Source organism: Andrographis paniculata, unplaced genomic scaffold (assembly GCF_009805555.1).
Source record: "Andrographis paniculata isolate CXL003 unplaced genomic scaffold, ASM980555v1 Contig51END, whole genome shotgun sequence".
Taxonomy (NCBI): domain Eukaryota; kingdom Viridiplantae; phylum Streptophyta; class Magnoliopsida; order Lamiales; family Acanthaceae; genus Andrographis; species Andrographis paniculata.
In genome coordinates this window covers 1,797,635-1,824,269 of record NW_026137586.1, presented here as the reverse complement: position 1 = coordinate 1,824,269, position 26,635 = coordinate 1,797,635, and the positions used below count along the sequence as shown (strand labels likewise).

General features: G+C 30.8%; 4 protein-coding genes across 5 annotated transcripts; 2 read left to right on the top strand and 2 right to left on the bottom strand.

The window, feature by feature from the left end:
* Positions 1–2,432: 2,432 nt before the first annotated feature.
* Positions 2,433–7,377, top strand: LOC127253799 (disease resistance protein RPM1-like). The gene is made up of 2 exons (XM_051278568.1): positions 2,433–2,506; positions 4,343–7,377. The coding sequence occupies exon 2, from the start codon at positions 4,733–4,735 to the stop codon at positions 7,121–7,123; it is 2,391 nt and encodes a 796-aa protein (XP_051134525.1). The 5' UTR covers positions 2,433–2,506; positions 4,343–4,732; the 3' UTR covers positions 7,124–7,377.
* Positions 7,378–7,771: 394 nt separating this feature from the next.
* LOC127253503 (protein INVOLVED IN DE NOVO 2-like) lies at positions 7,772–10,109 on the top strand. 2 transcript variants are annotated; one of them, XM_051278131.1, is made up of 2 exons: positions 7,772–7,927; positions 8,922–10,107. In XM_051278131.1, the coding sequence occupies exon 2, from the start codon at positions 8,935–8,937 to the stop codon at positions 9,739–9,741; it is 807 nt and encodes a 268-aa protein (XP_051134088.1). In that variant the 5' UTR covers positions 7,772–7,927; positions 8,922–8,934; the 3' UTR covers positions 9,742–10,107. The 2 variants fall into 2 exon arrangements, with proteins under 2 accessions (XP_051134088.1, XP_051134089.1); XM_051278132.1 differs by having other exon boundaries at positions 7,785–7,927; positions 8,929–10,109.
* A 455-nt stretch (positions 10,110–10,564) lies between these two features.
* LOC127253921 (PGR5-like protein 1B, chloroplastic) lies at positions 10,565–16,842 on the bottom strand. Its single transcript, XM_051278736.1, has 7 exons — positions 16,520–16,842; positions 16,390–16,452; positions 16,228–16,314; positions 15,234–15,468; positions 12,966–13,039; positions 12,755–12,853; positions 10,565–10,960 (listed from the first exon to the last, which is right to left on the bottom strand). Exons 1-7 carry the CDS (start codon positions 16,763–16,765, stop codon positions 10,874–10,876), a joined length of 891 nt encoding a protein of 296 aa, XP_051134693.1. The 5' UTR covers positions 16,766–16,842; the 3' UTR covers positions 10,565–10,873.
* Positions 16,843–18,262: 1,420 nt separating this feature from the next.
* Positions 18,263–21,249, bottom strand: LOC127253548 (probable xyloglucan galactosyltransferase GT14). Its single transcript, XM_051278194.1, has 3 exons — positions 20,092–21,249; positions 19,485–19,738; positions 18,263–18,719 (listed from the first exon to the last, which is right to left on the bottom strand). The coding sequence occupies exons 1-3, from the start codon at positions 21,247–21,249 to the stop codon at positions 18,263–18,265; spliced, it is 1,869 nt and encodes a 622-aa protein (XP_051134151.1).
* Between the last annotated feature and the right edge of the window lie 5,386 nt (positions 21,250–26,635).

Genomic DNA, 26,635 nt, shown 5'->3' with positions numbered 1-26,635 from the left:
ATTGTATGTATAGTGATAGATTGTTAATTTAAGTAAAAATTAAGGTATTTTGATATTAATATATAATTATTTTTTTAAAAAATTATAAAATAAATAATTTGAAATGACAAATGAAAATGATAAAATATGATACTTTGAATTTGAACTGAAAAAGTATTTTTTATTTTTTATTTTTTATTATAAAAAATAAAAATTATAGAATTATACTTAGGGTGTGTTTGTTTGGGGGTTTGGATTTTAAGTTGGGATTTGAACAGTAAAAATTTTGAATTTGAATAGTTGTATGATGTGATATAAATAGGTGTTGATGTGATATTTTGAATGTAAAATTTATTTTTAGTATAATATAAAAAATAAAAAACAGATGTTTGATTTGATAGTTTTGGGAAAAAAAACGAGATGAACAGTGGAAATCTAATCCAATCCCCAAACAAGTTTCAAAAAATTAAACATATTTTTTTACAGACAAACATAAAATAAAAATATTATAAAAAATTAATGAAAAAAAACAAAATAATAATAAATTGATTACAAAATAAATTTAATAAACAATGAAAAATTAATATAACTATTTGGTATGAAAAGAATATGAAATAATCCCTCCCTCTTATATCTATATATTCATTTCCTTTTTGCACGGAGTTTTAGAAATATTAGTATTATATTGGAATAAAGTAGAAATAAAGGTAAAAAGACTAAATTAACCCCTATTAGTATTGTATGATATAAAAGTAATGATATTTGTGTAATATATTGTAATTTAGAAGAGTATTTGTAATGTAGATAGATAGTACAATTACTAAAAAAAATAAATAAATACTTTGTTATGAGACGGACCAAAATAGAAAAATAGATAAATTGTTAAGGGATGGAGAGAGTAATAAGGTGACAGTGATATATTTTTAGAGTTTTGAAATTTGAAAAAAAATTAAAAAGTAAGTATATTGTTGAATATTTTATTAAAATATATATATTAAATTTGATTTTTTTTAAAAATAAAAAATTAAATATTATCAACATCTTCAAAAATATTGTATAAACAGTCCCAAAAGTTTTAAAAACTTTGCCATATAAACAGTGATAGATGAAACTGTAGATTAATAGATCGTTTCGAAATGTTATATACATCATATATCTCAGTCGGGATCAAGTAAAAACTATGGATTTTTAACAAGCTAACGCTACTACATCCATTTCGTTGCGGATTAATGTATGTATATATTAGGTATATATATCTTTGAACATTGGGTCAATGTCTGTATATATTATAGTGATCAAACCTAACTCATCAATAAAATATTATGTTCACAAAAAGAGTTCTTTTATTTTTTTATTTTCGTTCGTCTCAAAACAATTATCTTATTTTTTTATTTAGTAACCGTAGTCCCTATTATACAATAAAATTATTCATGCTTTTTTCAAAACCATCCCTAATTATAATTTTATCGACTTCTTTCAACTATTTATATCTATTCATTTCAATTTAATACTATTATTCATTAGATTCTGTGGCATTTCCTAATAAAATATTTATTTTAGGACAGACGAAATAACTTTTAATTTACTATAAAAAAAACAAATAAAAAAAGAATAAATTATATAACACCCCTTGTATTTTAGTAAAAATGCACAAAAAAAATCTTGTTTTTTATTTATTGCATGAAATTCCTTTATGTTAATATAAAGTTTGCATGAAACACCTTCTTTGTCCAAAATTAATGTTTGATTCCAAATAAAGAAAATTGATGTTTGATTCACCTAAATTACGCAAATTTTATATAAATAAAAAATGTAAAATATGTTAAATAAATTTTTTGAATAAAATAAATAAATAAATAATTCTTCATTTTATACTTTTTTAAGATAAATTATTATCTAATTTTTACAAAAATTGTAAAAATAAATTATTGATCAATTATTTATTTATTTATTTATTTTATTCAAAAAAATTATTTAAGATATTTTACATTTTTTATTTTTATAAAACTTGTATAATTTAGGTCTTTATTTAGAAACGAATATCAATTTTGAACAATGAGGGTATTTCGTGCAAATTTTACATTAATGCAGAAAAATTTCACGCAATAAATAAAACACAGAGTGTTTTGTGCATTTTTAGTGAATCGAATCATGTTGTCCCATTGCTAGCACATAAGTTCAATCATATATATAATTTAACGAGCAAGTTGCTATGATTAAAAAAATGATTTCCATTTAATTTGAAAGCTACATTTAAATAAAAAATGACCATATGCATAAAATTATATATACCAAAAGTTGAAATGAAGCCCTATAAATTCAGATTAAATTTAATGTTTTGATGCACCTCAGTTCCATCTTTTCATCTGTTGTTTTTCTTTGTATCATTGTTCTTGGTTCATATTCTTAATTTCTTCAAACCCACCCCACCCCCTCCCCCCCCCCCCCCCCCCCCCCCCCCAAAAAAAATAAAAAAAGGAAGACCCTTCTGCTCCAATCAATTTTTCAAGGAAGTGATCTTATTGAGGTAATTAATTTGTTTATTTACTCACAACTTTTTGGGTTTGCCTACTGAATTTTTTTTCTTCTTTTAAGATAAAAATAGTTGTGTTATTTTTATGGAAAATAATTATTCGATATAATATTTTTTAGATAATAATAATAGAAAATAATAATAACTCCAAGTGAATAAACTCTTTTTATTTCTTATTAATCAACCGGAGATTAATTTAATTTTAATTAATTTGCTTACAGTGTCATTTTTTGGTTTTGATTTGAATTTGAGTTATTTTCATTTTAAGTTTAATTAAATAATATTTTAATACAATATTTGTGGAAAAATAATATATATTTATTGATTTTTGTTTTTTTTCATAGAATATTAATTTTAGTTTTAAAAAAAAATCCTAAGGGTGTGTTTGTTTGTAAGTTTTAGGTTTTGGGTTTGAATTTTTGAATAATAAAAAGTTGAATTTGAATAGTTGTTTGATGTGATATAAATAGAGGTTGATGTGATATTTTAAATATAAAATAAATTTGTAATATAATATAAAAAAAAAAGTAATTTTTGATGTTATATTTTTTGAAGTAAAAAAAAAAAAATTGAATAGTAAAAATCTATGATAAAATCTACCGTACCAACGACATAAGATATGGAAAATAAATAACTGTTATATTGGACTTGTTTGGTTTGAATCAGTATAATAATTGTCTGAAATGTTTGACTTTACATGGTAATAATTTGATATTATATTATATGAATGAAATAATCTATTTTATAAGAAATAGTGTCTGATATTATTATTATTTTATAATAAAAATAATTAGAAACGATTATTAATGTTATCATACAAAATTTATTTAATGAGATTTTTTTTTTCTTTGGAATCTGCAATCATTATTTGACTGAGTGTAATCTTGACATGTCGAAGGTTTGAACTCACGGTCATAAGTTTACCTCTATATTTCAGGTTATTCTTTACGGACTAATGAAATCTTTTTGTTGAACTAATAAGATAAGGTTTATATACTAATTGGTTTGAACTTTATTTTTGTTGTTTGTTTGTTTTTGTTAAAGCTCCAAATATTTATTTACAAGGTATGGTTGGTTATTTCGTTTGAATTGATTTGAAATGAAATGTTAAATTTAGATTTTTATTAAAATTGCATTTTTATATGACATTTTATGAGAGAAAAAAAAATATAATTATTGAAAATCATGCAAGATGAATAGTGTTACGTCGATTTGAAATAACAAAAGAACAAATCTTTCAGAACACAACAAAATGAACACCAAAAGTTTTCGAAAAAGATATTCTTTACTCTATAAGATAATTTTTGGGGGAATGGTTAAGGTGTACTGATTTGGAAAAATAAACATTGTACTAAATTAGCACACGTATATATACAAACAACATACGTCCTTACTATACACAACATTGTTTTGCGTAATAAAAGTACGTGTTGTTTGTTCATAATTATAAGTATGTTATATAAAAGTATATCGTGTGCTAAAATTAAGTATTGTGTATATTCTATGAGACTAGAGTATGTATTGTATTTGTATTATATTAACACATATAATGTATTGTCTGTGGTAATATTATGCGATGTCTGTTAACACGGTATGCTATTCAACACAGTACTGAATTTTATATTCAACACTGTAACCGTCGCCAATTTTTAGTTTATCTATGAGGCAATTCACATCATTCTCCTTATAAATATAATATTTCATTTAAAAAAAATTATCACATTCAACTACTGTTTAAACATAAAGCACAAACACAAACCTATAGGATGCTAGTTGATGATAGGCATAACGATCCCTAAAAACGCAACAACTTATTTGTATTTCACGCAGGAATCCCACATATGGCCGAGGGCGCCGTGGCCTCTTTACTTAGCCAACTTTCGACATGGCTTGGAGATGAGCAAAAGCTACTTGGAGGGCTTGGAGACGAGGCCAAGATCATTCACGACGAGCTACAACATTTGAGGGCATTTCTTAGGGATGCCGATGCCGGAGAAGAAACCGATACCAAACTCAAAGAATTAGTGAGGCAAGTGCAAGAAATTGCCTACGATACCGAAGATGCTCTCGAGAGCTACATGCTCCTATCGAGTAGCACGATCCGTGGGCGTGTAAAAAAATTTCGACACTCTGAAAAACTTGCTTGCTAAACACAAGTTGGCTTCTGATATCAAAACACTACGAAACCGACTTCAAAATACTTTCAAAACATTTAAAGATATGGTTATGACGCTTCCTCAAACAAGTCCTAGCACCATCGTGAGCAATGCCTACTATGATGGTCGAGGAGACGCCCTACTATTGGCAGAGGCAAACGTTGTGGGGATCGAGAGGCCTAAGAAGCAACTCATCGAGTGGATTTCCGCGGCTGATTACAATCTTAAAGTCATTTCGGTAGTGGGAATGGCTGGGTTGGGTAAGACTACTCTCGTAAAAAAGGTCTATGATGATCCATCGGTGCAACAAAACATCGATCATCATGTGTGGATCACCGTTTCTAAGACATACGAAGTCGGGAATCTTTTGGTAGACTTGATCAAGAAGCTGCTGAAAGAGGTAAAACAAGAAGTTCCATTAGGATTGGAAGCCATGAATGTCGATGGTTTACGAGAGTTTGCTCATGAATTTCTTCGAGACAAGACGTATATTGTTGTTCTAGATGACGTTTGGAGCACGAATCTCTGGGAAGCGCTACGATACGTATTTCCAAGGAGAAATACACATGGTCGTGGCTGCATTATCGTCACCACTCGATCGAACAACATAGGCGATGCAGCATCTTACGAAAACGACGGGCATATCTATCCTCTACAACCATTGCCTCCACAAAGAGCAGAGGAGTTATTTTACATGAAGGCATTTCGAGACGGCTTGTGTCCCGATCATCTTAAAGAAATTTCTGAAAACATCTTGAAGAGGTGTGGGGGATTACCTCTCGCCATTGTCGTTATCGGTGGCGCTTTAGCTTTGAAGAGAAATAAGATCGAAGAATGGATTAAGTTTAGCCTCAGGATTGAATCAAAAGTCGATGGTGTTGATCTTTTGAGGATATGGAAACTATTATCTCTGAGTTACAATGATTTGCCATACTACTTGAAAGATTGTCTTCTATACTTAAGCATCTTTCCCGAAGATGCATTGATCGAGAAATCTACGATGATTCGTTTGTGGGTCGCAGAAGGATTCGTGGAGGTCGAACAAGGGAAGATGATGGAAGAAATAACGGAAAGATATCTCAATGAGCTTTCGAATAGAAGTTTGATTCGAGTAGCCACAACATCTAAAGATGGAAGGCCAAGAAACTTCCGTATTCATGATATTGTGCGAGAATACATTATTTCAAAGGCGAGGGAGAGGAACATTTTAGCAAGTGTCGAGCAACCGAGAGAAATTAAACTAAAAGATCGCATTCGACGCCTTTCACTTGAGGATAGTTGTGTTTCTTACATTGAGAAGATCAATAATTTGAAATATCTTAGCACCCTTATTTTCTCTGGCTCCGGAGAATTGGAGTGGCGGCCAATCGTATGCAAAGTATTGCGCGGCGAATGTAGAATGCTTAAGATATTGGACTTGAGAAGAGCTCCATTGGATGAAATACCAAACGAGGTGTTCAAGTTATATCATCTCAAATACTTGAGCCTAAGGAACACAAATGTGTCATTGATTCCAAAACTAATTCGAAACCTCGTGAAGTTGGAGATATTAGATCTCAAGGGAAGTAAAGTCACGGAGTTGCCGGTTGAAATATTAAAGCTTCAAAGGCTAAGGTATCTCATAGTGTATAGGTACAAAGACTTTCTTGATTATCCACCATTCGATCATGTTCAAAGCTTTAAGGCGCCATATGGGATTGGACAATTAACGTTCTTGCAAAAGCTTTGTTTTGTGGATGCGAGCACGGAAGTTGTAAGAGAAATAGGGAAGTTGAAAGAATTGCGAAGGTTGGCGATTACAAAGTTGCGAAAGGAAGATGCAAAGGATCTTTGCTCATCCCTTGAACACCTTACTTGGTTAAGTGCACTTTCTATTGAGTCGATTGATGAAGGTGAGGTAATTGATCTAAACTACTCTATGCCTCGTGCGAGTTTACGCTTTCTAAGGACACTTATCTTGGAAGGATGTCTAGAAAAGTTGCCGCAATGGATACCTTCTCTTAATGCTCTAACGCTTTTATATTTGAGATGGAGCAAATTACGTGACGATCCAATTGCATGTCTTCAAGTTTTGCCGAATTTGAAAGTCCTTGGGATATTTAGCGCGTATGAAGGAGAAGGCTTGCATTTCAAGTTTGGAGGTTTTCGAAAACTTGAGACATTGTATGTTTATGGGATGGAAGGGTTGAAATGGATGAGAGTGAATGAGGAATGTATGTCTAGTCTTCGTGAATTCAAAATAGGGGATTGCAAGGCAATGATGGAGGTGCCTATGGGGATCGAGCATTTGCATAATCTTGAGTATGTGGTTTTTAGGGATATGACGAAGGAATTTGAAAAGAGAGTGTCCGAAGGGAAAAAAACCGGCGAAGGCCATCAAGGGAAGCTTGTTCATATTCCCCGTGTTGCCATCTCTAATTGGGTTGACGCCGAATGGAAAGTCAAGTGGTTGTAAAATATATCTAATTCATTATAGGAATGACAACGGATCGAGTATGTGTATGTATACCAAATTTAGATTTGATTTGGTTATTTAGAGTTAAATTTGATTGTTTAAGTACTAGTAAAGTATACTAAGATATTAAAGAAATTTTTAAGTAAAAAGAAAGTCTAGAGTTTAATGTTGTATTCGAAAGATCATACTGACAAGATAATTGAACATATATTGTACATATTATTCGATTGTGAAGTCTCGTAATAAACTTCGAGTACATGGTTGTGGTTTAAATTGGCATGTGCTAGATATAAACTTAAAGTTTTAACCATACATATATACATACAGTGTTGGAACTAATTTTCAAACTCCGAGATAAGGGTAGGCAAAATTGCATATAGATTTCATTTTTTACTAGTTCAATTTCAATTTTAATATATTTAGAACTGTGAATTGCTGACTTTTTTTGTGTGCGCGAAAGAAAATAAAAATGGTAAAAACTTTTAATTTTTTCGATTTCTCTTGATACAACAATAGAGTAATGAAAAAAAAAATGGAAAAAAGAAATAGGAAAAAAAGAAAAAGAACTTTAATTTCTTCTATGCCTCTTGTACCATTCAGGACTAAAATGATAAAAAAATAATTATAAGACTAAAAACTAATTTTTTTCAAAAAATTAACACGTATCTTTCACTATTAGTCTGTGATTTCGGAGTGACATGGAGTGGACGAATTCTCTCTGCGTTTCGAAACCCTAATTAAACCACAGAGCTACGCACGCATTCCCTCCCATCGTCCCTGCCGGAACAGTTACGTCTCCACTTAGTAAGTTCTCTATCTCTCTCTCCTGTTCGGATTTTTCATTGTGCAGAATTTTTAGTCTCCAAGTCTTCGTGCTGTGGGTTACATTTTCCAAGTTTGCGGAGGAATTTCAATTTTGGGGCTTGATTTTCTCATATGCACATTTCTCGTTTACAATATTGTTATATATTGTAAATTTGTACACTTCCGAGTCGATCGCACCTATTTATTTGTTTCCGAGCGAGATTTAGACGAAGGTATGAATGGGAATGTTTTTCGAAGCATTTTGGCATATAAATTGATGTTTGAGAAACTATTGAAGTAGATAAAGGATTATCACTTGGATGGATTTTACTATGGTTACAGTTCCTACCAATCTTCCAATGTTGGCTTGAATTTTGCATGTTTGTTTCTGTGCTCCACTTTTGGAAATGAAATTTAGAAATGGTAGAGATCTTTGTGAATTTCTTTGCATCTTGAAGATATGTTGGGTGGGTGAATTAACTGAACAATATAATGACTCATCTCGAAAAAATACTTGGTGAATTTTGTGTTTGCAATTTATGAAAGCTGGATCTTAGAAGGCTTATTGGGCAAAATCATTTGTGTGGATTACTGAAACTTTTTTAGGATTTTGTCCTTCTGTATTGTATTTCTATTGCATGTTTGAAACAGTGTGGATTGATTGGTTCTAATACGGTGATGTATAAATGTTTTGGATTTGAACTGTCTTAAATATAAATAACTTTTGCATTTGATAGTTTAAATTGAAACTATTTGTTGAATGTTATGTTTTGAATTACAAGTGTTGAATGTGATGTTTTGAATAGAAAATAAGTTGTGGATATAATCCTTTTTAGGAGAAAAATTATTTTATTGGAAAAGGCATCGTGCTGAAAAGAGTTTGAAATACAAACGAAGTATTTTGTATGCAGCAAATGAAGTATTTCATTGTTAGGGTTTTAGGTTTAAAATGTAATAGAATTACATAGAATCATTATATTGACGTTGTCTTTAGGCTTCAGGGAAAGATGTCTTACTCATCTGAAGACGAGACCGACATAAGTGAGTCTGAGCTGGAGGAATACATCGATCGGTGCTATGACCAGTTGAAGAAAGAGAGTCATAAAGTGAGGTTTTCAGACAAGCTTTACAGGTGCCCGTATTGCCCCGGGAAAAAGAAGCTAGTCCATCCATACAAGGATCTCCTGCAACATGCCACGGATCTCGGAAAGGGCTCGCAGAACAAGGGGATCAAGCACAAGGGAAAACATTTGGGACTCGTCAGGTTCATAAAAAATGATCTTGAACCTGAAGACCTATCTTCTGAGCTTGAAGGATTATCCCTCGAGCATATTTTGGAAAGCCATAATTCGAAGGACATGTTTGTGTGGCCGTGGATGGGAATCCTGGCCAACGTCAATGATGTTGGGAGCAGTGTGAGGATCAAGAATGATCTGACTGAGAGGGGATTTAATCCGGTCAGAGTTCGACTGCTACCAGGCGGCAGATATGCCGTGGTGGAATTCATGAAAAACTGGTCGGGGTTTTATGATGGGATTATGTTTGAGAGGGAATACGAGGTTGATCATCACGGGAAGAAGGAGTATATTGGAGCTGCTGATAGTTTGGGAGACGGGTTTTACGGTTGGCTTGCTCGGGCCGATGATTATAAAGCAGAGGGAATTTTAGGAGAGTATCTCCAGAAGAATGGTGACTTAAAGAGTATTGAGGAATTGGAGGCTGACGAGAAGCGCAAAACTGCACTTCTTGTCGCTGATTTGAGTAATACAATTCAAAATTTGAGGATGCGAGTCGAGGAACTTGAGGGCAACTAATGGGAACCTAATGACCGACTTTTCTTTTACCAATCTGCAGTGTTAGCACTTCGATTGTCTGCTTGTGTTCATGTTATCTTCTCTTTTCGAAGTAATCGTGTTTTCATGTTTGGAGCTTAGTACTTTTGATGTCAACACTTGGGGAGGATGGAATCTTTAGGTGGTTTTCAGTAAGATGTTTTGTTGTGCAGTTGTGTATTTTATAGTAATGTTTGGTATTCTAGCGTAGGTTGTTACCAATATCAGGGTATGTTTGGTATCACTCAATGTGAAAAATATCCAACTTTAGTAAAGAGAAAATGTGAAAAATATCCTACGTGTATACCCATTATCACTTTTGTTCTCTATTTATCTTGTTGGCAAAATGTATCCTATACATGTTTGCGAAAATCGTTATTTCTATCATTTGATCGCATGTGACGGCACGTGGTGTGAACGTCACGCGGACAGAAACAACGACTTTTGCAATTTTTCCGTATAGTAAGCATTAATATTAATATTAATATGCCAATTCTAAGAGTTGATGTACTGTATAGAAATAAATAGTATTTCCTCATTCCACTTCTAAGAGTTATATTTACTTTTTGCGTCATTATACTTATACAAATGTCCTATTAATATTATAAGACACTAATGAAGATATTTTGCAATTTTTTCTTAATTTGTATTACGTTTTGAAATAATGATTAATATTTAAAGATCAAACACTTATTGAACTATGGTATAAATCTATGAGAAAAACATCTACTAAACCATTATACTAAGAAATTTTAACACCTAAAAAACATAAGGCGATTCGGCACCAGATCCTAATTGAATCCTTAACTCATCAGATGAACTTGCTTACGTGTTTAAATGCCATTTTCATATTACCCTGTAAAAATGCTAGGAGTCTTGTTCGATACAATAGGCAGTGGAGCTGCCCTCCAATGGCAAAAACAAACTACAAAATGCATTGAGCATATATTGTAGGGTTCTATGCAGTTTTCTGGATCAAGAAAGGGATGGATTTAATCATGTTCAACAATTTGTTACCCTACGATATTTTCAAAGTCGAAGAAAAGAAATAACCTGGTTCTTTCTGTACAAGAGATCTGAATTAATGAAGGACACAGGCAGGAAAACCTCCACCTCAACCCCATCTTTGATGTCTAGACCTGGACCGAATTAGGTATATGCGACCATACACCCATCGTCTGCCTGGTCTTGAGGTAGATTGCTGCAGTCATTAAAAGGTCGGATAAGAGATTTTTGCCGTAACACACCATCCTAGCGACAAACATGATTAATCTATCTGTGAATTATATTCCAAGTATACAATTCTACCACCATCTCTATAAGAATTAGCAAATTACCGCACAAAGATCTTAGTCACTTCCAGTTGTAACAGACAATCACCAATAGTCGAGGGAATAAATAGGACACCAATTGACATGGGTTTTTATATAATGTGCTTCTTCTCAGAAATCGTGTTTGTAATCCTTAGTTTGTTCATCTTCATAATAATTCAAGATCCATGCAATATGATTGTTAGGATGATCAGTTTTATGTTGCCAATATAAATCAAGAATCTATAGAACAAGTTTTTTTTTTTTTTTCTTCTCAAACTAGAATTGTTGGCAATGTGCATTTTTGTGTGAAATATATTATTAACTTTAAGAAATGAGAGAGTAAATTTAAATCATGGTAACAGATAATATTGATTGCACCATGCCATAATTCACCTTATGGGGGTAGGGTACACTATAGTGTTACTTAGAAACATAAACCATCCATGGAGGATTTGTGATGATGTGTTAAATAAGTAAATGTTGATACAAAAATGTTATAAGTTGTTTCGATATTGTGATTACTCATATAAGTAAGAACTTAAAATCATAGTAATTGATCACATGGAGCTCATTGTGGTGAAGTATCAAGGACTGTGCTTCATTTGTGAGTTCTCATTGAAAAAATGCAACCAACATGAAACAATGCATAAACAAATTTCACAAGAAACGAAAGAAAGTCATGTTGTGCTTATACATAGGCATAACATGAAAATATTTATTTTCGTACTTAGGTACAAGGCATTGATCATTTTATAGTTGAAAATATTTATTTTTGTTTCGTTTTTCCAGCTTATTTCAGAGTCAACCTTTGACATGAATTATAAACTCTAAATTGCACTTCAGTTTTAGTATGCAACAAAATTAAGCCTTAAATAAGAGAATCAAAGAATCTCAACATGAGAAGAAGGGGAAAAGTGACAGAAAAGAAAAAAAAAGATTTCTAAAAAGGCAGAGTGGGTGACCAACCTTAGAGAAAAGCAACAATCAATGTAGGTAGAAGAAACCAACCTAAGGGTCTTCGATTTATTTATTTTTCGGTATTAATCTTTACTAATGACATAAAATAAAGAGAAAAGAAGCTGAACCCTGAATTGAGAGACTTCACCCATTAGCAAGTTTTGCATAAGAATCTTTGAATTAGGTAAAAGCTATCAATAGGGAAGAGATACAGAATTAAACCAAAATGTTTAGGACCTAAGAGATAAAATGAGCAGAGGAAAACCCAGCCAAGGGTGGCAAAGAGCTGGAAGTACAAATTAATCCCTTTGTGTTTTTTTTGTGGGTTTTAACTAAGGATTTTATTATTCAGATTCTTTTTTTCCTAAAAAAATATCAAATCAAACAATTCTTATTTTTTTTTTATATTATACTATAAATTTATTTTACATTCAAAACGTTACATCAATATTTATTTATATTATCAAACAACTATTTAAATTCAAATTTTTATCATTCAAAAATCCAAACCCACAAACAAACACACCCTAATAACAATCTTGTATTTGGAGGATACAATACTTTCAGAAAAACACACTTGAAATGTAATTCAGGTGTTGAAACCTCAATTCCAAGATCAATTCACTAACAGATCAAGACACTAGAATCAAGTAGTTGCATGTGAATCCATATTCAAAACAAAAAACATATTAGGATTCAAGATGAAAATCATATCAAGGTTGTACCTCTACTTTTGTTCGGAATTCCAAGGAGCTTTCACATACATGACACTCGGCTCTTTGCGGGGAGTGATTAGATGGATCTGATCTAACAAATGCAAACACCTGCAATTAAATGTAATGCTTCAGGTTATGATAGAATTATGCACCATTTTGAGATTAGTTTATTATCCAACTCAGCTCAAAAGAACATTATAAATTCAACAAGATGCAAAACCTCTTCACCACAGTTTGGGCATGCCCCTTTCAATGCCACCAAGTCATTCTTCCACAGTCCTTGAAGTGCTCCGACTACATGCATTGGAAAAATTAAGATGCAATTCACTAATATATAAGCAATGTTTTACATATACTATTGGGCATTAACAGAAGCTAATTTACAAATGGTTTGTGATGTTGACATTCAAGAAAGAAATGACTTAGTCAAATCTGAACCCCCTATTGTTCTCAAATATTCCTAACATTCTTAAATCTTGGAAATGTACAGAGAATTTGTAAGCTTCTTATATTCAATAATATAATAGTGTCTGCCTCACAAATTCTCCACTGTACTTTCTTTCATTTTTTTCTTATTTCATATAGTTTTTGGCATAATCAAACAGCTGAATACCACAATAACCACACAGTAAATGCATAAAATAAGCCCTGAAAGAAGGCACTGAATATTAAAACAGATGTTTTGAATAATTAAGCTCAATAAACACTTACATATTAGGAGTTTGGATGAATTTAAGTTCTTATGTTTCCTTTCTGATGTAATAGTGATGCTACATGCAATCATTGAGAATTCCAACGAGAGTGGTAAATTCCTAAAGACATAACAATCAGCTTAAAGAAAATTGACTGAGTAGAAATTTTCAGAAAAAGAATATTTTAACATATTTTCATAAGGAACTTTAGGCTAAAAAGAAACACACCTAAAGGTTTTCTATGGTTTCTACAAAAATGATCTACAACATATGTTTACGAGAAGTTTTTTTTAGAAAAACTCAAGCATACAAGCGCAATAATTAGCACATATGCTGATAAAGTATTCATTCTGTTAAATGAATGTGTATTAAGATCAAATTTGTACTACTAAAAGTATCGGGATTGGTTAATGAAATGATTTTTGTTGATATCAGCATATTGTTTACACAAACAAAGCAACAAATGAAGTTTTAGAGAAATAGTCAATGGAAAACAAGGTTAAGCAAATTCTGCATGGTTATAAGAAAAGAAAAAAATGAATTAAGCATGAAAAAGCAATCTCAAGACGAAATTCCTACGAGCTAAATACTCAACTTTTCACTAAGGATCCATAGAGAATATAAACTTTGAAATATCACTGAATTCTATATAAATGGTCCAAAACACAATGAAGTGTGTCGTTTGTGTTTTTTTATCTTGTTTTTGCAATAAAATACTTCCCAACTAAAAAACATTACATCAAATACCTATTGCATATTCAAAATAATCAAACTCAAAACTTTAAGGTTTGTTCTTCCAAACTTTTTTTTTCGACATGATATATTTTATCTTCTTACAAAAGTCAACATTCAAAATAAATTATTATTTTTTATATTGCCGACATAATTTCTTATATCTCACATAAAAAAAAAAAAATTCAAATCAAAACACCAAACAAACAAACATTTATTTTTCATTCAAAATGCCACATCCAACACATATTTTATATTTAAAACAATACATCCAAAGTCCATTTTCTATTAAAAAGATTTGAAATAAAAAACAATATTGTAAAACAAATGAACTATTTGCGGGTTTGGCTCAGTTCAGCTCATTTAAATTTGTTATATGTTTGCTTGTTAAGCTAAACAAGTCAAATACGAACAAAAATTTCAACTTATTATGTTAACAAAATGAGCTCGAGCTGTGTTCATAGACGCTCAATAGTGTTCGTTAAGAAATTAAATTAATATTTGATATTTAAAAATAAACTATTACACTTAATTTTAATTTTTACATAAAACAATTACTCCTTCCATCCTACTTACCATGTCCAATTTACTGTAGATAATTAAGAAATAATTAATAATGTATTAGTGAAAATAATTATCCTATAATATGATTAAGATAATTAATAGTCTTAATTAAAATTTTAAAAATTATAAATTAGAAAATTTTAAATGAGATAAATGTGTATAATTATTTTTAAAAAAAAATGAAAACAACAATGTGGACATGATTAGGTGGGACATAGGGAATAATAAAACTGATAATAATACTTATTAGTTAATTATCCAATTGAATTTAAGCATTTTTTTTTTTTTTCTAAAAAAAAGTAAAGCTATAATTTGCTTAAATAGCAAGCCCTACTAAAAAAACATATTTTAACAAGCCAACTCAAACATGAAAAGTTCCTTTCACTTTGGCTCATTAACAACTCTACCAAAACACTAATAATAATAATAATAATAATAACAAAAAAAAACTACTTAAATCAAAAGAACTTCATAGCAGTGTGAACATGCTATTCGATTACCAGAAGATAATGCGATTGGATAGCCAATGATGGAGCCAAACACCATGACGAGCATTGCATTAAGTGTTGAAAAGAAACCTTGTGCAGACAGGGGACTAATGTATATATCTGGACTGAATGCATCTTGATAAGCTTGAGAAAGTGTGTACACTATAGGCACTAGACAGGCTGAACATCCAAAACCAAGAATCAAGAGCCACACACTTGCCAATGCGAAAACCTGTGAAGGATCTTCCTGCCCTACATACAAGTTATTCGATATTGAAGTGAAGCGAAAAGGAAAAGATTGGTTGCCACGATATTTTAATAAGTCCTATAAATCTATATGAAAGTTATATGACCAAAAACACTTAAACACCATGGTAGGAATAACCACAAGGTTAAGTAGAAGAAGCCTAAAACCCGGAGTTCAAATCACATTCTGAATACAACATAGTTTGATCTCTGTCTATCAAGCATGCAGTTGTATAGCTGGGCAACTTTAATTATATAGATTCACACATTCAGAATATATATAGATAGTAGCTGACATTTGTTTTTCTCAAATTGCTAGCAGCATATTATTAAATTCCCGAAATCCATACAACCAGCAAAGTTGGATAATTTCAAGGGCAATAAAAGGTCCCTAATAGGCTAATCTCCTTGTTTATAGACTGCACCTTTATGGTATTCAAAACCACATCAAATACATCCCTCATCAAAATCATTGAGATTGTAACTAAACCACGAGGACTGATTAATGTCAGTGATGTAATTGCAATTAACAAGTCTTAAGCTTTATATCCAAAATCAAAAAATTCTCAAATTAACTCGAAATGCAGTATACTTTGTAAGCTACTCACTGTCTAGAACTTCCCCAGTCACATTTAAATTTCACTAATGCGCAGTGTAGGACAAAATAGACTCCACTATGATGTATAGTTCGACATTCTATAATGCAAAATTAGATTAGAGACTTCAAAACTGTGTAAACTCACTTTACTGGTGAAATTACCTCAGCATCTGCATAAGTTGATTGCCGCCTGAGGCTGCATCTCGGATACTTAACAACATACTTTGATCCATACCACCGTAATTTCAACTGTTAAACAGTTGAAATTGAAATTAGGAATCAATAAAATGCAACAACCAATGCTAGCTCAAACTAAAGCCTTACCTCGACTCTATCGAACATATCGTCGACTATCAGTGGTTCCCCGCTGTAATAAGCCTCCCGAGCCTTTAAGATGAAGTTAATAAGCAAATCGAACACAATTGCATAAAAATCAACAAACACAACTACTCACTTGACGATAAAGTGCTTCTAGATTCTCCTGACTGGCGGTTTCCACTGGTCCAACGAAGATGCACGACGGTCCTTCCCTTCGAAAACGTCCGTCCTGCGCCGCATCCGCGGCGGTGATCGGGACGGCGTAGCTGCGGGAGGAAATACGGACGGAGAGTGGGGATCCAGTACGCGAACCAGCTCTATAGAGCTCTATGAGCGCCGCGCCGATCACCTGAGGCGGCGCCGGAGGGCACGTGCCGGCCATGAACCGAAGCCTGAGGAAATGATTAGTGTTTTGTACGGGTGGGAATGTTTTGTGTTTGTAGGAGAAGACTGTTTGTGGCCACAAAAAAAAAAAAAAAAAAAAAAAAAAAAAAAAAAAAAAAAATTTAAAAAGAGGAATTGGGGCTGCCTACTGCCGTTGAGTGACGGAAATAAATTCCAATTCTAATTGGCTGGTATATATTATTTTAAATGTGTTTGTTTTCTATTTTTAATTTAATTTTGTTTTAAATTAATATGTTCATTTTATCGTATTTTAAGAAAAGTAAATACAAGCATATATATATATATATTTTTATAATAAAGAAAAAAAATCTAAGAACATGATATTTTTTACTAGAAAAAGAATTAAATTTTAATTTAGATGACAGTTAAAAAAAAATAATAAAATTTAATAAATTTTACTCAAAATAGAAAAATTATAATTGTCATGATAAAAAATATAAATTTTGTCAATATGAAATATTTTTTAATAATAAAAAAATAAAAAATAATAGTAATAAATTGTATGATTTTTATTTGATATTTTGTGGAAAAAAATAATATATATACAATTTTTTAAAATGTGCTAGTTATTATAAATGTGATGTGGATGTATGAATTGAAATGACTTAATAAAAGAGAATTCGAAGGTCAATTTTGATTTTCTTTTTATTGTAAGAAGTTATTAGCAAGTTTGGTCATGTTTTCGAATTTAATTCGGTTGAACGTTTATTTATTTATTTTTATTTTTTTCAATTGAGAGAATTGTTTTTTACTATGATTACGTCGTTTTCGGTCTCTTGCGTCAAATTCAAGTTGATCGGAAAATATATACTTCCTCTGTCGTCTCGTCTCAAAAGGAGTACCTATTTGCATGTTGCGCACGAATTTTTTAATATTAATATTATATTTGTATACAGTACAAATAAAATAAAATAAATATCCTTATTAGTAAAGAATAAAAATAAAAATAAAAATAATCACATTTATATAATAATTTGTGAGTTGTTAAATTTTTTAATATTAAATAAAAAATACAATTATTAAAAAAGAAAATAATATTTATTTTGGAACAAAATAAAATAGAAATTAACAATTTTTTGAAATGTATCAAAATAGAAATATGAATACATTTTTTAAAAAAAGATTATTTAATAATTTTTTTACTTATTTCACAATAAATATGTACGAGCTTCTCCAATTAAAAAAAAAAAAATCAATTTTATATTAAACACAAATCAATTAATCTTGTCATTCATGAATTGGTTAAACTACACCACTTACAACTAATCAATTACACAATAAACTTTACAAGTATAACTTCATCAACACACTAATATACACACAATGGGATGATGGATATGTGCAAAGGAAATCACCCAAAAAAAAAAAAAACTTTAGTGAAACCTTCATGATTTCCTTGTCTTCACACAACAATCGAACAACAAAGACCTCCATGGATGATCGAGCTCACCTTAAAATCCCCAAAAAAAGAGCTTCAAACCATTTGTGATCGATTGAAGAAATGGTCCCATTCATGAGGTTTTGTTGTTCCAAATGTGTAATACTTCCAACTCTCCTCCGGGTCGAAGTTTTCGTCGTCTTGCCGTCGCTCGTTCATTTCTTTCCTCAACCCGTCGACGCGCTTAACGACACCTTGAACGGCCAAGTCGAATGCATCCTCGACGCGATCCAATCTCGACCTCGGATCCGCGTAGATTACGTTCGGTATGAGCTTGATCACCTCTGCCCTCATTGCCGCGACTTTGGCTTTTGGGATCCGGGAGAGCACGCGCTCGATGCTCACCCTCTTGTTCTTGACGTCTTGCTCGGGTATTAGCACCGAGTATGAGGTGAAGTCCTTGGGTAGGTGCCATAAGTATTGCACGTACGCCGAGCCCGGCGTGAAAAAGACGGGGATGCAACCGGATATTATTGCATCGAAGGTTGATCGCCTAGTGATTTTCGTGAAATTATATGTTAGCGTTGGAAGACCATATATATCATTAGGCAAAACTGCACAAAATTGCGTCAAATCTCTTATTCTTCTAAAATTGCGTCAAATTCCTCATGGTTTCATAAATTTTGCGTTTAATCTCATCGTGTTTGATCTATATGCTCGCTCCTAAACAAACACGCTCCCAAACTGCGAATGGGTTTCAAAATCCATATTTCTAAACTCTTGAAATTACGAATTTTTTTATTGTTCCTTTAGGCTAAATGTAAGAGAAATAAATATATTTGTAATTTTATGAGTTTAGAAATAAAGATTATGAATCTCATTGGCAGTTTGGACGTGTATAGATCAAACATTAAGGACGACCGAAAGAATTAAATGTAGAATTTATGCGTGTAGAAACACTAAGACGACCAAAGGGCTAAACGCAGAGTTGATGAACTACTAAGGAACTTCAGACAGTTGGACGTGTGTAAATCTAACATTAAGGACGACCGAAGGGGGTAGATGTAGAATTTATGCATATAGAAACACTAAGACGACCAAAGGGCTAAACGCAGAGTTGATGAACTATAAGGGAGCTTCAGACAGTTTTTGTTGTAGGAGATTTAGCGCAATTTAGTAAAATCACAGTTTTTTCTATATAATTAATGATATTTTTTTATCAGCTTAAATTTTTAGGTGAAACCATCAACAAAAAGGTATGCGAGGGCGTGTTGGTAGACTATATTTATGTAATTAGTGATGTGTCGTAGTTTTTTACCGGGTGAAGGAATCGCCGGGAGGTTGTAAACAAAAAATCGAGCTCTCGAACATCCTCATCACGTAGGACGGCTTGAGGCAATTCTTCTTCTCATCCTTACACTCCAACATTTGGCATCGTCGCCGAGTGGCTCCTACGCATTGCTGCATAATCTCGCCCCGAATCGAGTTCTCCATATTCGGGCGTGGCGCACCGGCGAAGCAAAACAAAGTTTTCCTCCGCCGCCGCCTCATCCTCCGTTGCCAAGTGTACACCTACAAGAAATAGATGGCTTTATATCTTGTAGTTTACAATTTTTACTTTTTTATTTTTTTTTTACGAGAAAATTGAAAAAATATGGCGCATGTATACCACATTTTTACTTTCATCCTGTATTTATCTTGCTGGTAAAGTATATCCACACTATTTCTATCCTTTGGCGCGATCACATGTGTGATATAAACGTCACGCGCAGCCAAAAGACAAAAATAATGACTTTTGTAAACATATAAGATATATTTTGCCAGAGAAATAAATACTAAACAAATGCGATAATGAAATATATATATGAGAGATATTTTTTGCCGTTTTCTCATTTTTTTACTATACCATCTTAACAAAGTGAAACCTGATCATCGTTCGAGGGATGGAAATAGGTCGGGTAAGGTATAGCAAAGTCATTCTTATCCCACGGGCTCGACTCGATCGTCAAAAACGTTATATTCCGCGACTCGGGTAGTAGCATTAGCTTGCTCCCCCACGCATCGGCGTCGTCGCTCTCCCGACGCGTGTCCCACGCAATCCGGCCGGACACCATAAAATGATCTCGCCCATTCATTGCCTGCCACTCAGGGCTTGCCTGTAGCCACCGAAAAAGCTCGACGGCATCGGCATCCTTGACGGCATTGGTGTGGCCGCCCCACAAGTGGCGCGCCACGTCGAGCCCCGGGTAGTACGGCACGAAAATCGCCGCCGCTTGCGACGGATCATCGGTAAGGCATTCGTACTCCCTCATCGCGTTGTGGAATATCACCTCGAGCGAGAATTGGTGCGTGTCGTACCACCCGGCCGTCGTGAATAGCCGTTGCGGATTCCCGAGCCTCGGCCCGAGGCCAGAGTTCTCGAAATAAGGACACATGTCGTGCCATTGGTTCATCTCCTTGCATTGTTTGACGTAATCGTCGTTGAATTTCGTCGAGATTTTTTGGATGTATATCCATCGGCCGGCGCACGGCTTCCGGCCGCGTCGTCGGTCGGCTTTGAGCTCTGGCTCCGGCTCCTTCTCCTTTTCGCCGCTATCGACGGCGACGGGGATCGTGCTTCTTGTCGCCGCGACATCTCCACCGTCAGATGGATTTTGTCGATCGACGGCTGGGATCAGCGGATCATTCGACGGTTTAAGGTGCCGTAGCTGCTCGGCTTCCAATTCCTTCTCCAGGCTTTCGATGTCGGGCATCGGATCGTTTTCCGGCAAAGCTTCGGCGACATTGGACGGCTGAGATGCGTTTGGATTGTGATCGATGGCTGGATCTTCGGGATAATCGGAGAAGGAAGTGTATCCGTGGCTTTTGTCGTCGTCGCCGTCGGACTCTGTGAATTTGGAATCCGACCGGCCGGAAATTACTGACGGGGAACTGTCGCCGGAATCGTCATCCTCGGCGTTTTGACTGCGGGAGACGACGGAGAAGGCGGGAAAAGAAATGAAATCGAAACTGTAGAGCAAAAAGTACCAGAAAATGAAGAGGAAGAAGAAGACGATCCAAAGCCTGTTTTGGAGCTTGTCCATAATTATATATATATATATATATATATGATCAAGTGAGATATTCTTGCAACATGATTTTGATCGAGAGATTTACTATTGAAAGTAAGAATAAATGTAATAATAATAGATTGGGATGAAAAGAAGAAATTATTAAATGAGGATGGACGAACGGTTCAATATGAATGGCAGATAATCAGCGCAGGTCTGAATTCACTTATTCAGGCAATCAGTTACGAGAGGATTATATATATATATGTATGTATGGTATAATTAATATGGACAAAATTTAAACTAAATTAAATGAAATGACCTTAATTAGGATTTCGTTTATTGTGCTAAAAATAGCAGCAGTGAAACAGATTTATTAGTTGGGGATGATTTTAGCCACATCAGAATTTTGTTGTTGTTGTTGAAGTATTACTTCTAATCATTTGATATATTTAAAAAGAAAAAAAATCTGTAAAATGGTGAAATGTTGTAAAACAATAAACAATATATTCTCTAAATATAAACAATATATAAAATATTAAATAAAAATATCTAATTGTATATACTATAGTCACACGTAAATATAATATATAAAAAATTAACAATATATGTGTTGACATAACACATTATATATATATAAAATATTATATAAACAAAAACATTGCATTAAAGATGCCGCTGTAAGGGATTATGTTAAGTTGTGTGAGTTATACTTTGTTATGTTATAAAAAAATAAACAATATATTGTCTAAATGAAATCAATATATAAAATAGTAAATAAAAATATCTAACTATATATAATATAGTCACACTTAACATATAATATATGAAAATTAACAATATATGTATTGACATAGCACATTATATATATAACATTGTATGAACAAAAATATTGCATTAAATATTGGGCTGTTAGGGATTGTTAACTTGTGTGGTTAAATTGTGACATGTTGTAAAAAGATAAACAATATATTGTCTAATTGCAAACAATATATAAAATGTTAAATAAAAATATTTAACTGTATATAATAAGGTCACACTTAACATATAATATATGAAAAAATTAACAATATATGTATTGACAGAGCACATTATATATATAAACATTGTATGAACAAAAACATTACGTTAAGGATGCTGTTGTAAGCGATTTTCAAATTCTATGAGTTAGACTGTGACATGTTGTAAAAAGACAAATAATATATTGTCTAAATCCAAACAATATATAAATGTTAAATAAAAATATCTAACTGTATATTATATAGTCACACTTAATATATAATATATGAAAAATTAACAGTATATGTGTTGACAGAGCACATTATATATATATAAAACATTTTTTGGACAAAAACATTGCATTAAGGATTATATTATAAGAGATTGTACAGTTATGTGAGTTAGAATGTGACATGCTTTAAAAAGATAAACAATATATTGTCTAAATGCAAACAATATATAATATGTTAAATAAAAATATCTAACTGTATATAATATAGTCACACTTAACATAGAGTAAATGAAAAATTAATAATATATGTGTTGACAGAGTAAAATATATATATTTATAAAATATTATATTCACAAAAACTTTACATTAAAATGTTGTTGTAAGGGATTGTTAAGTTGTGTGAGTTACACTGTGACATGTTGTAAAAAGATAAACAATATATAAAATATTAAATAAAAATATCTAACCATATATAATATAGTCACACTTAATATATAATATATGGAAAATTAACAGTATATGTGTTGACACAGCACATTATATATATAAAACATTATATGAACAAAAATATTTATACATTAATACAATATTATATATATATAAAATGTGTTCTGTCAACACATATATTGTTAATTTTCCATATATTATATGTTAAGTGTGATTATATTATATACAGTTAGATTTCTTTATTAACATTTTATATATTTTTGCATTTAGACAATATATTGTTTATCTTTTTACAACATGTCACAGTCTAACTCACACAACTTAACAATCCCTTACAACAGTATCCTCAATGCAATTCTTTTGTTCATACAATATTATATACATATATATATAATGTGCTCTGTCAACACATATATTCTTAATTTTTAATATATTATATATTAAATGTGACTATATTATATACAATTAGATATTTTTATTTAAGATTTTATATATTGTTTGTATTTAGACAATATATTGTTTATCTTTTTATAGCATTTTCCAGTCTAACTCATACAACTTGACAACCCCTTACAGCAGCATCCTTAATGCAATGTTTTTATTTATACAATGTTTTATATATATATATAATGTGCTCTGTCAATACATATATTGTTAATTTTTTATATATTATATGTTAAGTGTGACTATATTATATATAGTTTAATATTTTTATTTAATATTTTATATATTGTTTGCATTTAGACAATACATTGTTTATCTTTTTACGACATGTCACAGTCCAACTCACACAATTTAACAATTTCTTACAGCAACATCCTTAATGAAAAGAGAATGGAAATAGACCCACAAATTTCAAGCAAAGTTATGGAGGAGCCATCTCGTTATATTTCGATAAGGGGTATTTATTATTATTATTAATTTTTTATTCTTCTTTACCCAGCTACATAAAGGAAATATAAAAAAAAAATATCAAATTGAGTCCCGTAAATGATGGTCTGATAGTGTGAGAGTTGGACTTGTGATCATGAGGTCATGGATTCAAACCCTCAATGCCTCAGGTCACCTGCCACACATAGTTTACCTAGTGTGACTGACCTTAAAATATTATGTTATATGATTCTAGATATGGTGACCCTAACTCTAAATATATATACATAAGTCTACACATTCTTGAGATATTATCTTTCTTTTGTATTAACTATCCTACCATCTCCCTAATTTTTAAAACTTTTTGTTTGTGGTACCACTTCAAGAGGATATAAGTCATTTTAATTTTAAAAGTGATAAGGATATATTGAATCACTTCCAACCATATTTTATTCGGTGAAAAGAGGTATTTCTCGACTCGACTTCCTTGTTGCATTCGCCCAATATTTTCCATCAGGTACACCGCTAATAATATATTTATCATAAAAACTATACAATAAAAAATATATATTATATATACTCTGTATTGTTTTAAAACAGTTTATATTAATAACAACTTAATATCTTTTATTTCATAATAATGTAAAAATTTATTTTTATAAAATAATACATTTTTATTATTTTTAAATTAATATATTCATTAAATCAAATTTAATTTATTTTTTATTTAAAATTAAATTAATATTTTAATTCTATATAATCAATCACAATATTTATAATATAATATTTGTAATAAACAAAATATCTAAAATAATTCAAATAGAAAATATTCCAAATCAAAAAAATTTCAAAACCCCTGTCTAACAGAACTTTTTTTTTTTAATAAAATTTATTATTTATAAAAATAAAATATATATTGTATATATTCTATTAAAATATAAATTTTAAAATATTTAAACATATAATTTTATTTTAAAAAATATATATAGACTGTTAAATAAAAATATCTAACTGTATATAATATAGTCACAATTAACATATAATATATGAAAAATTAACAGTATATGTATTGACAGAGGACATTATATATATATATATAAAATATTGTATGAACAAAAATATTGCATTAAGAATGTTGTTGTAAGGGGTTGTCAAATTGTATGAGGTAGACTGTAACATTTGTAAAAAGATAAAACAATATATTGTCTAAATGCAAAATATATATATAATGTTAAATAAAAATAACTAACTGTATATAATATAGTCACACTTAACATATAATATATGAAAAATTAACAATATATGTGTTGACAGAGCATATTATATATATATATAACATTATATGAACAAAAATATTGTATTAAGGATGCTGTTGTAATGGATTATTAAGTTTGTGAGTTAGACTGTGACATGCTTTAAAAAAATAAACAATATATTGTCGAAATGCAAACAATATATAAAATGTCAAATAAAAATATCTAACTGTATAATATAATCACATATAACATAAAGTACATGAAAAATTAACAATATATGTGTTGACAGAGCACATTATATATATATATATAATATTGTATTAACAAAAATATTACATTAATAATGTTGTTGTAAGGGATTGTTATGTTGTTTGAGTAAGACCACGTAGAAAAGTAAAAATAATATATAAAATGTTAAATAAAAATATCTAATTGTATATATAATATAGTCATATTTAATATATAATATATGGAAAATTAACAATATATGTGTTGACAAAACACATTATATATATATATAACATTGTATGAAAAAAACATTGCATTAATGATGCTGTTGTAAAGGATTGTCAAGTTGTGTGAGTTAGACTGTGACATGTTGTAAAAAGATAAAACATTATGTAAAATGTTAAATAAAAATAACTAACTAAGTGTATATAATATAGTCAAACTTAACATATAATATATGAAAAATTAACAATATATGTGTTGACAGAGCACATTATATATATATAATATTATATGAATAAAAACATTGCATTAAGGATGCTGTTGTAAGGGATTGTTAGGTTGTGTGAGTTAGACTGTGACATGTTGTAAAAATAAAAATAATATATAAAATATTAAATAAAAATATCTAACTGTATATAATATAGTCATACTTAACATATAATATATAGAAAATTAAAAATATATGTGTTGACAGAACACATTATATATATATAAAATATTCTATTAAAAAAACCATTATATTAAGGATACTGTTGTAAAAGATTGTTAAATTATGTGAGTTAGATTGTGATATATTGTAAAAATAAAAACAATATATAAAATATTAAATAAAAATATCTAACTGTATATAATATAGTTACCCTTAATATATAATATATGGAAAATTAATAATATATGTGTTGACAGAGCACATTATATTAAAAAAAAAAAAAAACATTGCATTAAGGATGCTACTGTAAGGGATTGTCAAATTGTGTTAGTTAGACCGTGACATATTATAAAAAGATAAACAATATATTGTCTAAATTAAAACAATATATAAAATATTAAATAAAAATATCTAATTGTATATAATATAGTCACACTTAATATATAATATATGAAAAATTAACAGTATATGTGTTGACAAAGTACATTATATATATTTATGTATATAATATTGTATGTCACAGTCCAACTCATACAATTTGACAATATCTTACAGCAGCATCCTTAATGAGAAGAGAATGGAAATAGACCCACAAATTTCAAGCAAAGTTATGGAGGAGCCATCGGGATATATTTTGATAAGGGACATTTATTATTATTATTAATTTTTTATTCTTCTTTACCCAGCTACACCAAAGGAAATACAAACAAAAATATCAAATTGAGTCCCGTAAAG